Below are 17,030 nucleotides of genomic sequence, written 5' to 3' on the forward strand. Positions count from 1 at the left end.
CCATGTGCAGCTCAATTTTTAATTAGCCTTATACAGAAGTAAGAGTATGGGAAGCCAAAGTTTGCACCATGTACTCAACCTAAAGGAATTCAAAATATATATTTACATGGGTAATTCAACAAGTTATTTGAAAATACATGAGATATAATCAGAAAAGGGTTGCTTTGTAGAAAACCTTATCTCTTACTATATTGCCATTAAAGTTTAAGCTATATCCATCAAGCAGTTTCATTTTCTTATTTGATTGATTCTACAAAGTTTAGTTTATGTAGAGAAATGGAAAATTTCAGTTTTGTGCGGTGATTAAAACTTCTATGTACTGAAAGTTCACACCAAAAGAGGTCAGAGACGGGTTAGATGAAGGTAATGGCACATATGCTCCTGTGTTTGTGACTGGCTTGGTGTAAAATGATTCTAGTTGGAATGAGGAGATAATCAACAACACAAATACCTATTGTGAGGAAATTTTATGGTGAAAAAGAAAAAAAATATGCCCAAAATAATTTGTTTCTCTGGTTTTTCCTAAGTACTTTTTGAATGAGCCATGTGATTGCATTTAAACATAATTTCAAATTTGTTCAAATGATATGGTTGGATATGATCAGTAAAGTTCAATATGTTACCTATATTTTGCAAACCATTGAATTGCACCCATGGGATGACTCTGGATGAGGAATAAGTTTTTAGATTTAGATTGAAATGAGAAATCTTCTGTATTCAAAAGGGAGACAGATAATTTTAAAACACTATTTTGAGAGGTTTGATAGTGCAGTGGACCTAAAAGTTGAAACATATTACTTGCTGTGAGACTTATAGCACTGTATCTCCTTATGTTTGAGTACTTATTATCATTTTGGGACAATCTGCATATGAAGCACCTCAATATTAAATTTTGACATGCAAACATGTATATATTAATTTTGCAGAAAAGGATATCAATCTTATCGAATGTGGCATACTCTTGTAAATTTATTATAAAATACATTTAGCTCTTTGTTGCAAAATTTCTGCTTTCATTTCTTGCAACTGCTAATCTTCAAAAGATCCCCCCCCTGAAATGACAACTTAAAGATCCAAAGTGCATTGAGTGCTACCTTAAATTCAGGCCAGTATTTTAAGTATGAAATTGTTGAAGCTGAGATAGGTAATGCTGTAGAATTATCATAGGAATGTCATGCTAAGTTCTACTAGTGTTAAAACGATGGTTAGTTGAGTGATTGATTAATTTTTATTGGTTCCCGAAAGACATGTTTGAGACAGGTTTGGAAAAGGTCACATTGCTTGCAAGTATTCCAGAAACACATAAATACAAATGTAATTGGAGTTTGAATACAAATGATAAAAAAAAAACAAAAAAAGAAACTGTAGACAGGAGCGGTAACAGTGTACACAACAATAAAATTATTTATCCACTGAGAGAAACATTAATTCATCCACTGTGTAGAATTGATGTTGGCACTGGAACTGATAAAGTTAGGATGTAAATGACAGCAAATTTTCTATTTCCTTCAAAAACTTTTTAAGGTAAGGTCTACAACTACATTCCCTGGGAAGTTTACCTAGGATTCTCATTGCCCATTATTGCAACCTAAAGGGGCGCATGTAATGATGAGTGCCCCCTCATGGCAATCCATATTTCAATCGACTTTGAATGAATACATATTAAACTGAGAGAGCTTTCCCATTGTCAACAAGGTCACAATCATCCTTGGGAGGTAACAATGTATTGCAACTTTAGAGCTTATTTTATCAACATGAGTTTCCCAGAATAATCTCATGAGTATGCACGGTTAGAAGTATTGTAGAAGGGCATAGATGTTTCAGATAACTTATGGTAAATAATTTCTCGTGATGATGGAATTAGCTGAAGCTAATTGTACTGATGTACTTATTTACAAAATTGTCATTATTCTGGTCGTTTTTTGTTAAGGATGCATGCCTGGGTCTAGTGGAGCTTGCGTTCCCTGAATCGCGTCCTGGAGTCCATGATGACTACCGGACAGCCTTGCGGGGACAGCCTCAAACTGAGTGGGCATACGGAACTGATGGTATCGGCCAACTATCAGCTCAGGGAAGTTTTCACAATCAAAAGAGGAGACTGCATCATCAGAAGACCAAATGGAGGAAGAGGCGCTCTAGGCATGTCTGGTCACACTTATTTAAGGTGAGTCCTTTTTAAGGGAGCTGTTAAAATGAGGTCATGAGGCGGGAGAGATACAGAAAGGGAAAGGAGGATATAGAACATTGGATGACACAAAGGGAGGTATAGAGTATGTGTAATTGAAGAACAGTTTAATGTGCATGTAATTAAGGGTGTAACCTGTAAAATGGAAGTGAGGAATGTAGTGGTGTGCAGTCTATACCCATCCAAAACCTACTCTTAATGGTAAAAATACCAATTATTATTATTATCTTCATCCTATGGTAATTGTGTTAGATATGTAAATTAATTGATGGTTAATTTATTTTATTATTTCTCTCATTCCTTGAAGGTTTGCGTCAGTTTATTGAGGCAACTTCATACTAGAGATGCAAGGAGGCCATTTTGCCCTGATGGTCACTGGATATCAAGGCAAGTAGCAATTCTGCAAACTGAAGGTGGAGCATCCAAAGGACAGCCAGGTTCTTCATCTGCTGTCATTACACCCATGCCTTCATCAGATATAACATTAAGGCGGAGAAGTCGTCCCTATAGGCCTTTTCAAGGACTGCGGGCATTGACTCAAGAGGAGATGGGTAAGATTTATTTTTTCTCATATTGCCTACATGGATTGAATGACCTGCATTTTTTGTCTAGTTGAGACATAAGAGGATGGGAAGGGAAGTCAGTGAAAACAAAGTATGTTGGCTGAGATGAATCTAACATTCTTATTTAGCCCATTAAAATCATTTTAACCAGTTGTGCTCTGAAATGTTCATAATATTTTTTTGAATGGTAGTGCTCGAAACTGGAAAAAGTTGTGAAATTTTGTGACACTCATGTATTCCACAACATTAGTTTGATAATGCTAGTGGTCTACCAAGACACGGTTGAGTGAAAACAGAATTTGAGCTGGAAAAAAATTGAAATTGAACCTTCGAACCTATTGGGATTTCTAATCTTGAATTACTTGAATTGTTTAGTACAAACTATGAGGTTTATTTTTTAGCTTCCAGGAAAATTTCAGTGGTGAAAATTTTTTGAGAAATTCACTTTTTGAAGTTACTGAAAATTTTGTTCTTTTTTTTTGTTTCCTGATTACAAATTTCAAGATGGTACCTTAAATTCTCCAAAAAATTGTCTTACCTAAGATACAAGACTTATTTCTTGAAAAATAATTTTAGTTCAATTTTTGTATAGTTTCAATTTTAGTTTAAATAAAAATAAAAATTGAAGGTATGCTTCACTTGGACAATGTTCTCAACATCACTTCATTTTGATGATATTCAAAATCACCTCCAATTTTCTTTTCATTGCAAATGTTTTCCTGTGATGTAAAATTATAAACAAGTCAACTCCACAATTAATACAGTGAAACTCCTTGTGTTACTTGTATATATTTTTGTTAGTGGTCCTCAATAATTTATAGTGAATGAGATCATTAAATTAAAAAGATCTGAACAAGCATCACCCTGGTATAAATACGAGGGTCATCCGGAAAGTAGTACCCGTTCGTGCCGCATGAAGTGCTGACGACGCGAGTAGCCGCTGGACGAGGTCAGATAGCTTCAGTGGCTTGTCTGCCTTCTCTGAGCCAAGTTGCGTGACGCTAGCATTGCCTGTGTTGTTTCTGTGATTGTTTACAATGTTTAAAAAAATTGAGAACGCCGCCAGTTGTGAAGTGAGGGCAGTGATTAAATTCCTCAATGCAAGAAACGTTCGCCCATGTGATATTCATCGCCAATTAAAGGAGGTGTATGGAGACAATGTAATGGACGAGTCGTCTGTTCGGCGGTGGTGTCGCAACTTCAACATGGGGAGGGGGAACACACACGACGATGAGCGTTCGGGGAGACCGTCTGTCATTACAGACCAACTGGTGAGCTCAGTTGACGAATTCGTGAGGAACGATCGGCGCGTCACAATTGATGACATCTGTGAGCATTTTCCCAATGTTTCTCGAACAATTGTTCATGAAATTGTTAAACACCATCTGCATTATGCAAAAATTTGTGCAAGATGGGTCCCTCGCGTATCTCAATGAGCTGGCGGCGAAGGACTATGCAGCAGGAATACAGAAACTTGTCACACGTTATGACAAATGCCTTAATTTGCTTGGAGATTATGTTGAGAAGTAGTTTAAAGTATCCTCTTTCAAATAAAATTTTTTATGTTTGTTAATATTTACTTTTGTGTCTTTATTTCACGAACGGGTACTACTTTCCGGATGACCCTCGTATTAATGGTGATCTGATTGAAAGCCAATAATTATGGTGACTTGCATGCCGAGGCAATTTAACTTGGAATAAATTGGGCTTTCTGCCCATAAGAAGGACTCTTTAGTCTGACCTGGTTGTGCAATCTTGCTTCTGCTTTTATATTTTTTTTAGGAGAAATTCCTTGATAGTATAAATATTTGAACTTTGCATTATGCAAGTGCTTAATGTTTTAATGTCATGGAAAAAGTTAAAGTAATTGCAAGTGAAGGAAATAGATCATGGCTTTCAATTCCTTTTGTTCATCGTAGATTTTTTTAAGTTAGCCCTGGAAAACATGGAATTAATGAAAATGGCCACATGTGACCATTATATTTTAATCCCACCCCATATTTTTAACCCCATATATGGTATAGGGTTGAAATAATGAATTTTTTACGGTGCCTAATTTGATAATCAAAGTTGTATTTGTATTCAAGGATATTTACTTGTAATGAAAACTAATTAATTAATTGAATAAAAAGTGTCTCATAATTTGTATTACTGTATGATCAAGTTATTTCAGGAAAATATGGGTACTTTCACTAAATGGGTTTGACTCTTGACGCGGAAAATTAACTTATGAAAACTGATTATGAAAAGATATCAATTAACATTATTTCTCAGACTACACAAGTTCTTTGAAATTCTTGATAAATTGGTCTGGTTAATTGACATTTGCCCTTTTCTGATTTATTTTATGTCCATGTTACAACAGAGGAGGGACCACCTTTGTCAACTCGAGAGATTCGTACTGCAACCATTTTACGAGAGGTGCCCTTTGTGGTGGCATTTCAGGAGCGTGTGTTGGCCTTCCAAGGACTTATCCTGAGGGATAAGATGGAAAGACAGGGTGAAGCTTCATACTTCTTGCAGGGACCATCCATTCATATTACTCTTAGACGTGCCTACCTCTATGAGGATGCTTATGAAAAGCTTTCTCCTGAAAATGGTGAGTGTTTTATTTGCTAGGTAGAGTTGCTTTTTACTCCAATTAAACTCCATCATATTAGTGTTTCTTGTAATGAAAACAAGCATGTAAAAGATAGCCAAAAGCGTTTTGTGTCCGCAGCAAATCCAGAATTTGATAATTGGGGTGATGTGACAGTGGGTGAACTTCTTTCTTCCAATTGTTATAGATGTTCAAGTATTATAGAATACTTAACTTGGGTAGTGAGCAAGTAGAATCCTTCATCTACCTGTGCAACAATATAACTTGGGATGGAAGAAGTTCAACTGACATCAAGTGAAGTAATTTTGGTGGCAAAATATTTTACTGTCTGCATGAAATGTCCCATGTGAAGTGGTAGGGGTTCACTCAAGGGTGGCTCTCAAGTCTTTGAATTGCTGCCTAATGTATAAAGTGGCTTATTGGGAACCCTTTAATTTTCATAATAAATGCATACTTTCAATGAATTTTGCATGGTAAAAAAAGTGAGTAGAATAAGAAACTTTTGCCCTCCAGAATGCTAAAGACCTGGTAGTTAAAATATTTTAGGGAGAAGGGTAAAGGAAATAGTTTAATATAACATGCATTAAATTGATTCAAAACATTCAAGGCCAAGGGGTGCAAAAGTCATAGATGGACTTAACTTGTAAACAGTCACTTATCTTGTACCTGTATTGGAAAACATAGTGGCACTTGACTGTTGAAGGCTGTGATCAAGGGTGGAATGTTGAATAGAGAAAGTGGAGGAAAGAAAAGGTTTGGCTTATTGAATGGAATGAAGGGAGGCAGGAAGTATGAGGATTTGAATAATGGCTTATTGTAATGAGACCTAGAAATTTTATAGAACTAAGGTATTGGTTCGATCAAAATCCTACCTTGAGTGGTAAATTACCCCAAAAAAAGATTGAGTACTTAAGTGTAATTGACACTGCATGTATAGTATTTGTATCAGTTTCTTATCACATTATTGGATACTTTAACAGTGGCTAACTATTCCTATTTTCAGAACCAGACCTGAGGTTGAAGATGAGGGTACAATTGGTGAATGCAGTTGGGATGAGTGAGGCTGGCGTTGATGGTGGTGGTGTATTTAGGGAGTTCCTATCAGAGCTGATCAAAACTACATTTGACCCAAACCGAGGGTTCTTTAGGTTGACCCGTTATAATACCTTATATCCCTCACCCGGAGCACCTCTCATATTTGGCCAGGATTTTCCACGTCATTACTATTTTGCTGGACGAATACTTGGCAAAGTAAGACTAATCTAAGGCTTTGACAATAACTCATTTATTAATTTCCTATTACAGTAGGCACTCTCTTATACAGTCTCACAGTAGCATCCCAATACTTAAGCTACTCTAATTTTTTAAAGAATGAATCCTAAAAATTATGCACGAGGAGAATCCTGAAAATAAAGATCCGAAGGTTCAAAAATTAATTTTCCAACAAAAAATTAACAATTAGTTTTACTTCTCCTTAGAACAAACAGGATAGGCATATTTTTTACTCAAATATCGTTTATAGCTGTGAAATGGTGTTTTGAAAGTGTTTTTTGATAAGCACACTCACTGACCCGAGGTCCAATCTTACAGTGAATGAATAAGAGAGGTCTACTATACTCTGTATCGTGGGTTTAGTACTTAAAAATTATTCATCAAACATCGCAGTTGAATGATGAGATGTATCTGCCCAATAAATTCTGAAATCAGTCAGAAATTTAAATATTCTTTGATAGCTTGCTTTTTTTAAGCATTCCTCAACCAATGTGGTAATTTAAAAATAAAAAAAACTATAATATCAGTAATCAATCCGAAGGTAGGTTTGGTAGGTGATGATAGAGTTCACCCAGTACTAAGCCCGACGGCATTTGAAATTGACACATTAGGGTAGGGGGGGCCAGTTCCTTTCCCTGTGCCAGTTATGGTTTCCCAGGAAGTGTAACCCATCAAATCTCATAGCTTGGGTGGAGGTAAGGGTGCCCAGAGAGGCTTACCTGGGAATGGAACTCAGGCCCTCTGGTCAGTAGTCCAATGCTCTACCCCTGGACTACCACGACCCTAAGACAAAAATTGCAAGTTATTCAATCCATGTAGGCTATATGAGAAAAAATAAATCTTGCCTAATTTTACAATTTCAGTTAAAAATTAATTTGCAATAAGGACTGTGTTCAGATGTTAGAATATGCTGGGAAGTGATGCTATTCATTTTGAAGTCAGCTGTTCCATCTCTATGAAATACCCAACTGGAGTTTACATAACTTTCATTTAAAGAATTCCATGACCAATGATATGAGAGATTTAATATATTTTTTTAATTACCTTCATTAATTAATGTCATGAAATTCTTGGAAAGTAACTGATTATTTCTTCTGATCATTATTGGTTGTATTTGCGTTAAAAAAGTTGAATATCTTTCATATAATACTTTATGGAAATGTGCCATATTATATTTAACTGTAAAATTAAAATTACAAATCCAGAGTTCATTATATATTATGCTACATCTAAGAAGGAAACATATGTAACTTATGTCCAGCCAATATTTAAGGTGGTATCTTATTTCTTCAAAAGTGTTAAGTTAAGTTGGTAGGTACATTTCAGTTAATCAAAAGAAAATATAAATTAGTTAACCTTAAATGTGTAATGAGTAAAGCCATGAAATGTTCAAGTGACATTTTATTCCTAAATTGGCAGAAGTGATGAAAAAATCGACCAAATTTATTTCATGGATGTGATTTCTCATGTTTTCATTTATCACTTGAATTGCAGGCATTGTATGAAAATCTTCTGGTGGAGCTGCCATTGGCTGACTTTTTCTTGTCAAAGATTGTTGGTAGGCATTCTAATGTGGATGTTCACCATTTGGCATCAATGGACCCTCTTATGCATCGGAACTTGATTTATCTGAAGAGTTATGATGGTGATATCGCTGACCTTAATTTGGATTTCACTGTCATAAATGAGGAGTTGGGTGAAACCAGGGTGAGAGCCTATTGTGTATTGTTCAATGTTTATATACTTGTATAATTATCTGAATATAGGTTCTGGGCTCAATATCTGCATGGCATAACCTTTATGCATTGATTTTAACATCATGAAACATTGCCTCTACTTTGACATAGATTGATGAGTTAAAGTCAGGCGGAGCCAATATTCCTGTGACTGCAGCCAACAGGATAGAATATATTCATCTCATGGCAGACTACAAGTTGAACAGACAAATTAGGGTACAGTGTAGTGCATTTAAACAGGTAAGTTAATGTAGGGATAGTAAATTCATGGGAAGCCATAATATATGAGTTTTCACATTGTTGGGGAATTTCAGATATACATTTAAATAATTAATATTTTGTATTATTGTTAATTTACGGGTCTCAAATACTATATCTTTGAATCAGCCAAAACCTTTTTTTTTCTAATATAATCAGTAATTTCAGGCTTGACTTTGTGGAACTTATCTATTACATAAAGAAAAGGTGTAACTTTGTTAATTCCACTTAAAGTTTTAATCTTACGAGCTGGGTTTCATTACATAGTGTCACATGAAAAAAAAAGTGCTGAATGGAAAATTTCAACTTTGTTCATTCTACTTAATCTGTGAATCCTAACACCCAGGTTTCGATAAATAGTATCATCTTCAGGTCATGGTTTCAATAAATATTCTCTCCTGAAAAAAGGACTAAAATATTAAAACATTAAGTGGAATTAACAATGTTGAAATTTTTCTTTCCATACATTTTTCTAATTAGAATATATTTGCCTTAGAAATAGCTTAGTCTGAGTGAAATTTTGCTATGATCTTTGACTTAGCAATTGCTTGACATGTGGCGAGAATTCTTTTCATCAATGGGTCAAGTTACAGTCATAATCTATTTAAAAGGTTTTATGCATCATATATTTTTTTTTTAATGTTGGAATTATTGATTTCAGGGTCTTGCAAATGTGATTCCTCTCGAATGGCTGCAAATGTTTGACACCAGAGAACTGCAGGTATTAATATCTGGTGCTCCAATTCCTGTGGACGTAGAAGACTTGAGGAGAAATACTGCATATGCTGGTGGCTATTCCCCTGAGCACCCCACAATTCGTGCATTTTGGACAGTTGTTGAACAATTTGATGACCTGCAGCGACGTCTGTTGCTTAAGTTTGTCACTAGTTGTTCCAGACCACCCCTTCTTGGGTTTAAGGTTTGTAAATGTCATATACACTAACTTATGGTAATACTCCAGTACATGTATTCCAAAATTTCGGTCATAACACTTATTTTTGACCAATTTAATGAAAAATATGGCCCTGCTATTCTTTACAGCATAATATAGTAAAATATATTACTTCCAACCAACTAATTTACTCAACATACTTTGGCTCAATATATTGCATCCAATCAACAATTATGAACCACATACTAGGATACACTTTTTACTGCTAAATTAGTGTACGATGGGATTTCACGTTATAGTTCTGTGGAATTTGAAAGTGTGCCACTCCATTCCTTTTTGCTGAAGAGCGAAGTGTTCTACAAATTCTGAAATCTTCAGGTTTGATTTGAATTCATGGCACAAAATTATCAACATAAAATTCACTTCCGTGGATTTTTTTTTAAATGAGAAAACCATGCAAAGGGGCGAGGAAGCAAGTCAGACTGTGTGTTTGGTCAAATTTCATTGCCCATGGATGAAAAAGGTTGTTTTTAAACAGATAAAAATTTCACCATTAACAAAGGAAACTAGAGTAAACTATATTATCCGTGCTTATGGATGACTGATGTTATGATAAGTGATAGTACTGTGTACTGTGATAGTGATAGGAAGTGATGAGTGATAGTGCCATTGGACTGTAAAACACACAGAGCTAGAAGAGAAAAGGAGGAAAAGGTTTTACTTATCTTTTAATCTCTTAGATCTCATCCATAGCTTGATATTTTCCAAAAATATACATGTATATGTACCAAAAATGGGCACCAAACCTAGGAATGTACACTTCTTGACATCACAGCCTGCTGTCTAAGGACCAAAGGTCAGGGGCACAAATATTTAAGTTCTTGTAAGTGACCTTTATTTTATTTAGACTGGTATTTGACTATGAATCAGATTAATGAATGATAGCATTTTTTCTGATCATTATGGTAATCTTCTTGTTTCCACCTAATAAATTGCATGGATGGCATTCTTATGATCAGGGTCCAGACTTCAATATCCTTTTCTTCATATCTGTTGTTTCTGTTAACTCCAATTTAATCAGATATCAGAGCATTTAAAAATATTAACAGTGATGGGCAAAGTTGTTCAAATTTGGAAATTTAGAAATCACTATCCTTAAAAAACTATTCACCATTACTATGGGCATATTTTTGATATGAGGTCTGGTTCAAATGTTTATATTTCACAATTAGGAGATATTAAAAAAAAAAAATTATCTTCAGCAGAAACCTTGAAAATTCAAATTACTGTAATTCCAGTAATATGATGAGTCTTACAAAAGGTTTTATTAAGTGTTGGTCTAATTTGGTCTTAGTGATCCAGAAACTTATTAAAATCTGATGAGTGAAGTTCGATTATTGACTGATTTGAGCTTGGTGTGTTTTTTCTCTATTTGGTGAGTTTTTTGAGCTCATTTAGCCATTTATGAAGTTGTCTTAACGACTAAATGATGAAATTATCTTAAACCAAAAATTTGACAATTAATAAGCCCAATGGCACATGAAATTTGCTCAAGGTGCGAGGACCAGTTCTTCTCCTTATGCCACCTGTGATTTTCTAACCTTTGAATTGGTTAGTGTGGTTTCCAACCAGAATATAAAGGTCTACCTTCAAAGAATATTTACAGAATTAAATTGTGTGCATACCTTTAATGCAACACATGATTTTGTATGAGATGTATATGTACTTACATTTTCCAAGTATTATAGAATATAATATATTTATTTGTCCAGCAGACACAGTTTACGTAATTGAGAATACATGACAGGTGTACAGAATGTGTCAATGGGATATAGATCACATAATTCCCTAATAGAAATAAAAATACTGGTATAATAGGAAAATAATATACACTTAAGTTTTACATAAATATTCATTTGCACTATAATAACACTCATCAACCAGATATGCAAATAGATTGTCCTTGAATAGGGAAATTCTTGTCTCAGTTTAAAAAATAATTTTTTGCTCATAAATGTTGGTCCTTTTGCTACCATGGACAGGTTTGATGTTTTCACATGTATATCTTTACATCTTCTGGTATTGTGAGGATGCTAAATGTTATTCATTTTAAAGTTGCTCCTATTTTTCTTAGCATAAGTCCCTGCATGATAGATATATATGCAAGGCACAGTTAATATTTCCAGAGATACAAGGTGTGTTCCAAAAGTAAGAGGACATTTTTACCCAGATAGACATGGATAGGTGGCGGTTTCTCTGGCTGGGTTTGAGGAGAGGAGTCTCAGGAAAGGCTGAAGAGTGGCGGCAATTGGCTCCCAGCCTTTGTGGAGTGAGGATTGTTAATTTGCAAAACCTCTATGACGTGACCTCATTCCGATCTGTCATGAACTGGTTATGGGAACAGTGCTACTCCGTCATAATTTGCAGGAAACTGGGTAAAACTAAGAAAGAAACTCATGACATGCTCTAGGCAGCTTATGGTGATGACACCACCATGGGTAGATTGGGTGTTTTTGAGTGACACAAGTGTTTCGGGAGGGTAGAAGAATTGTTGAAAATGCTGAACTTTCAGGACACCCTTCAACCTCAAAAAGTGATGGAAATCTTGCAAGAGTGAAGGTTTGTTAGACTGGGATCGCAGATTGTGTTTGTATGGTTTTTGATGAATTTGGCATCCTTGAAAGTGATGTGCATCAACTTACGACCTAAAAAATGGGTATGAGAAAGTGTGTGCAAAGTTGGTGCTCAAGTGCTCTTGGATGAACAACAGGGAACTCACAAGTGGATCTGGAAAGAGCTTCTCAACTTTGTGAGTGAGGATCCAAGTTTTGATGTTGCTCCACCAGACTTCATCTTCCCCCGACTCAAATCCATGCTGAAAGGATGTCACCACGGCTTGGTGGAAGCATTACAACAGGCTATAACGAGGGAGCTTACCAGCATTCTGGGCGCCTCCCTTTTAAAAGGCACACAAGGTGTGGAAAATCCATTGGCAGCGGTGTATAGATGCACAAGGGTGCTACTTCAAAGACTTTTGAGTGAATGTATCAATTCTGGCAGTAAATTTTTTTTAATCAACTCAGTCCTACTACTTATGGGACAGACCTTGTATGCATTCTCATATTAATTTGGCATCCATGCAAATTTTTATATGCATTGTTCTTTTATTTTTGATGCTCTGTGGAACATTTTATGTACCCACATAACTCATAGGCACTAATGAATATTTTCTTTCTCTTTTGGAAAACTAAAGGAATTAGATCCCCCATTTTGTGTTCAGCATGCTGGCATTGCTAGTGATAGACTGCCCACTGCCAGCACATGCATGAATCTTTTGAAGCTCCCTGAGTTCCCAGATGAAGAAACTCTCCAAAGTAGGTTGTTGTATGCCATTCAAGCTGGTGCAGGCTTTGAGCTGAGCTAGTCTTCTGCTCTCTTTGGCTTGGACCCATTGAAAATAATCTGTCCAGGATGGGAGTTAAGTGGTGGAGGAGATGTGGTGAGTGAGTGTTCATACAATGGAGTTTTTTCCTCTGTGATTCAAATGCCCTAAGAGTGTTGATTGCAGTGAAATCGAATTTTGAGGTTGTTTGCTTCCATGCTGCTATTTTTGATCTCTCGAAAGGCATTATCCTTTATTAGTTTTTAGAGAGCGAATTGTACTGACTTTCATTTTATGCTCATAAAAGTATGTGATGTAGGTGTATGCTGTGGGATGAATCATTCCTGGTGAAATCCTTCATTGAACCTGATAGTTGAAGAAATGGACTTGTTGAATAGTTATCTATTTTATCTAACAACCACTGCTGGTTAATTTTTAATATTTAGCAAATGAGTATGTTGTGCATTTTTATAAATTTCAAGTTTTGGACAGTGAAAGACTTGACACTATTGTTATAATTATTTTGAGTCTTCAATTCCAATGCAATCATTTGTATAATATAATCATTGTATGTAACTACTGTTTATGTCTATCCTTTGAGTGAACAAAAAAAAACATCCCTTTTGCCTGATCGATATACAGAGGATGTTATGAATTTGACCATGCCAGTGAGAGCCATGAAAATGAGTCAAACTTGATAGGCTTTGTGGAATGTGTTGTGAATTAAAACTAGTCAGTCAGGGGTTTGAAACTTGACACTGTTTTGTAATCATTGTTTTCACTCACTATCTGCAGATGAGCTTATTCATGGCTTTGAGTTTTATCATAACAACTATGGATCTATTGGTGCTTGGAGAAGTATTATCAATTGAGGGAACTGAAATAACATGAAAGATGAAATTGAAACTTGATGGTGAATGAATTGTAAACTCACATGACTGTGCAAGCCACAGCAGTTAAATAAAACTTTCTAAATGCTTACTTTAGTATCAATTATGATATTGATGTTTTTCTATTGTTTCAGAACCTAAAATTTGCTTGCATGTTTTTTTGTGATTTGGTAGTTAATAACAGATTAGTTAAACTGGTAAAATATTAAATTCAATTGATAATGATATCATTGGTGTCACAGCTGAATACAAGACAATTATGCTTTCTCTGAGTAAAGTTTTGTTGTTGTTTTAGCTATCAAATAATGAAGGCCCTTAATAATTTGGTCTGATATAGCCATTGTTTAAACCCAGACTTTCCAATCTTATTTTTTTTTAAAGATACTAATTACTAACACAGGTGTTCCTCCTTTGGCCTCAGTTATAAAGGTAATAATTATTTAGCAATTTAATTTTGTCATTCAATCAGAAACATTGACATAGAAACAGATCAATGAAATTATATGTAAGTGCACACACTTATATGTGCATATCTTCATACATACCCTTTCTGCCATTCCCTTGACAGGAAATTGCATCATGCACAAATGGGGGCTGTTCAACAAAGAGTGATCATAAACAGTTTCATTCAAGTGATTTACGATACAACAATGTAATTTTGTTGCATTGTTAGCTTAATGTATATTGTGTATGTGGTGCAAGTTTCATTGATTTGATTCCAGTATTGTATCAGCAGCAGCTGTTGCAAGTTGAAACATGCTCATTTCTCCTATGCATGTTACTGTTGATGAAAAAATGCCTACCGCAAAGGTGTTTCTTCTCATTTTAAAGCAGGAAAAAGTTTTATCAAGCTAGGTGAAGTCTATAGGGAGGATGAGAACACACTTCAGATTGATATTTGCAAGATTATCATGATTTTGCAGAAAACACTATGCACAAACACATCCCTTGTGAAATGTTTCTGTAACCAACTAGTGGATAGGATGCTCCCCAGTGAATTTTTCAATATTTATGATAGTGCTCTTAATGGCATATGACAGTCTTCTCTCAGAATTGCTGCAGCGATTTTAATGTTTTCTATTGTATGATCAGTGACCTGTCTACCTTCCTTTGAAATTGATTTTCTAGCCTCTTAAAATATTTTGAACATTTTTTTAACTGTGCTACTAGGAAAAAGAGACTCTCTATAAGAACCCTGGCGTATTATTTAGACCTCAACAGGCAGTTCAATCAGGTAAAAGCAAAATTTCAATGTAGCATGTTATCTCCATTAGTGCTGTAGATGAAATGAATGTTTCCACTTGAAATAGCTGCCGGTAATGCAATACTGGGCCTAATCAATGAAGCTTTAACCATTGCAATAATATAATTAACAACATTATGACAATATTTCATTAAATTTTTGTGCAATAAATAATGCAAATAAAAACTTGTTCTATTTATTTAATAGCTCATTTGTAGAAGAGCAGGTTTGTCAAAGCAATACAAAAAGGATGATGTTTCAATTAAGTTAGATCATTGAATCAATCTTAAACTGACTAATAGCTCTCATTTTAATCTCAGATACTTGATCTTAATCTTGTACATGAACGATGACGTAAATATTTTGGGGAAGTTTACTGTAATTGTTTTGTGGAGCTTTTTGGGAGATAACAAATATTATGAAGTTGAAGTCATTAGCTGGGAAAAGTTCTTGCAACAATAGTGCAATATATTACAAAATTTTATGGAATGGTTAATATTTTTACATATGAAAAAAGTGAAAAATTCCAAGAAACTGTGGGACATGCTGCAGCAGTAACTTCTAATGAAGTCATCTGCCAATATGGAGATAATTTTAACTGGCTAAAGCACTCTGTTGGACGTCGAGGGATCTGGGTTGGAATCCTGGTCCAGGCAAACAATTTTTACACTCTGTAATTGTTACGTTGAAATGAAAAAAATTGGCCAGCTTGGGGCTCAGTAAAGAAGGTTATGCCAGGTTTTTCATTTTTTATTCCTGCATTCATATATCACTAGTATGAAAACGCAATGATTTACAAATTTTGCATTTTTTCTGTTTTGAGGTTCTGCAGTGTTCAGCAGAATTCTCATTCTCAATGAAAACATTTCTTAAGTTAAAAATTATATTTTGAGTACCAACTGGCCAACATAGGTAATAAATTTTTTCAGTGAGTATATATTGAAAATTTAATCAGCCAACAAGGATAGGTGACAAAGAATGTCCTGAATTAAAAATAATTTTATAATAGTTGTAAATTTTACATTTATCCTAGCTTTGTGACAAATTATAAAAACTGAAGTGATGGATTGAATGGACAACTTGACTCTTCAATTTCACAAATAGCAGTGGTAGTTATTAGGTGGATAAACTGACAACTGCCATTTCTTGTATTATGGATAGGTGGATGATTTGGTAGCAACAGGATTTTCTGGGAATCAGGGAAGAGTGTAGGGAGACCTGGAATCTGCATTAGCATGCTTATAATATATGAAAGTTGCCAAGGGGTCCGCAGTTTAAATGCCCCATCCAATGGATGGTGCATACAGCATGAAGTGTTCTCTTCATCGCACCCCTAGGAGGCATTGGAATACCGCAGGAAAATCCTGCCACCATCAGGATTTGAACCTGGGCCTTCAGGGTGGGAAACTAGTACATTGGTCACTGCACCCAACTGTTCCCTGATGCAAACTCAGTGAAGTGAGTTGGTGATGAGCCAAAGGCAAGTAAACAGCAGGCTAGATAGCAGCATATCATCAATGAAATCCATAACAATGATTGAAGCAAAACAATTTATTACCATGCAATTTAGTGCAACAACTTTTGCCTTTTATGGTCGTCATGAAAAAAAACTTCATCTGATGAAAACCTAATTTGCTGTGAACTCTTTCCATGATCACTTGCTCTTTTCTTGAGGGAGGCAACCCCTTCTTTGTTCTCAGTGTTGCACCATTTATTACAATGTGCTGACTCTGTATATGCACATTAAAAGGAATTGTTAACTTGCTTGTAGCTATGAGAAACTGACCCAAATCTTTGACTGTCTTCCACTTAACCACATCCCTCTATTTCTCGGAGTGGTTATCATTTCTTGCCAAGGGCAGTTTCTTACATCAAAGAGCACTGAATTAGATTAATGGAATATGTTGTATGGCAAAATTGTATTAATTAGATGCAAATAATGAATAAGAAGAAAGATTTCACTATTGGAAAATTGAATGTTTATTTTTAAGTGAATTGAAAAAGGCCGTA

At 35.2% G+C, this 17,030-nt stretch overlaps 1 protein-coding gene across 4 annotated transcripts in view; it reads left to right on the plus strand.

Moving 5' to 3' along the window:
* LOC139691422 (ubiquitin-protein ligase E3C) overlaps window positions 1-17,030 on the plus strand; it is a 40,192-nt gene that overhangs the window by 17,750 nt on the left and 5,412 nt on the right. The window contains exons 11-19 of one of the 4 annotated variants that reach the window (XR_011701593.1): window positions 1,931-2,164; window positions 2,493-2,736; window positions 5,114-5,347; window positions 6,351-6,598; window positions 8,114-8,326; window positions 8,467-8,595; window positions 9,275-9,532; window positions 12,759-13,004; window positions 14,346-15,181. Coding sequence is in view for 1 of the 4 variants with exons in the window: in XM_071589232.1 (XP_071445333.1) it covers window positions 1,931-2,164; window positions 2,493-2,736; window positions 5,114-5,347; window positions 6,351-6,598; window positions 8,114-8,326; window positions 8,467-8,595; window positions 9,275-9,532; window positions 12,759-12,929 (1,731 nt within the window). In the remaining 3 variants the exon portion in view is untranslated. Of the gene's footprint in view, window positions 1-1,930; window positions 2,165-2,492; window positions 2,737-5,113; window positions 5,348-6,350; window positions 6,599-8,113; window positions 8,327-8,466; window positions 8,596-9,274; window positions 9,533-12,758; window positions 13,867-14,345; window positions 15,182-17,030 lie in introns of those variants that run through there. The other 3 variants (XR_011701595.1, XR_011701594.1, XM_071589232.1) reach the window with 3 other exon arrangements.

The sequence above is a fragment of the Hetaerina americana genome, unplaced genomic scaffold, assembly GCF_022747635.1.
Source record: "Hetaerina americana unplaced genomic scaffold, ioHetAmer1.1.p SCAF_35, whole genome shotgun sequence".
NCBI classification, from domain to species: domain Eukaryota; kingdom Metazoa; phylum Arthropoda; class Insecta; order Odonata; family Calopterygidae; genus Hetaerina; species Hetaerina americana.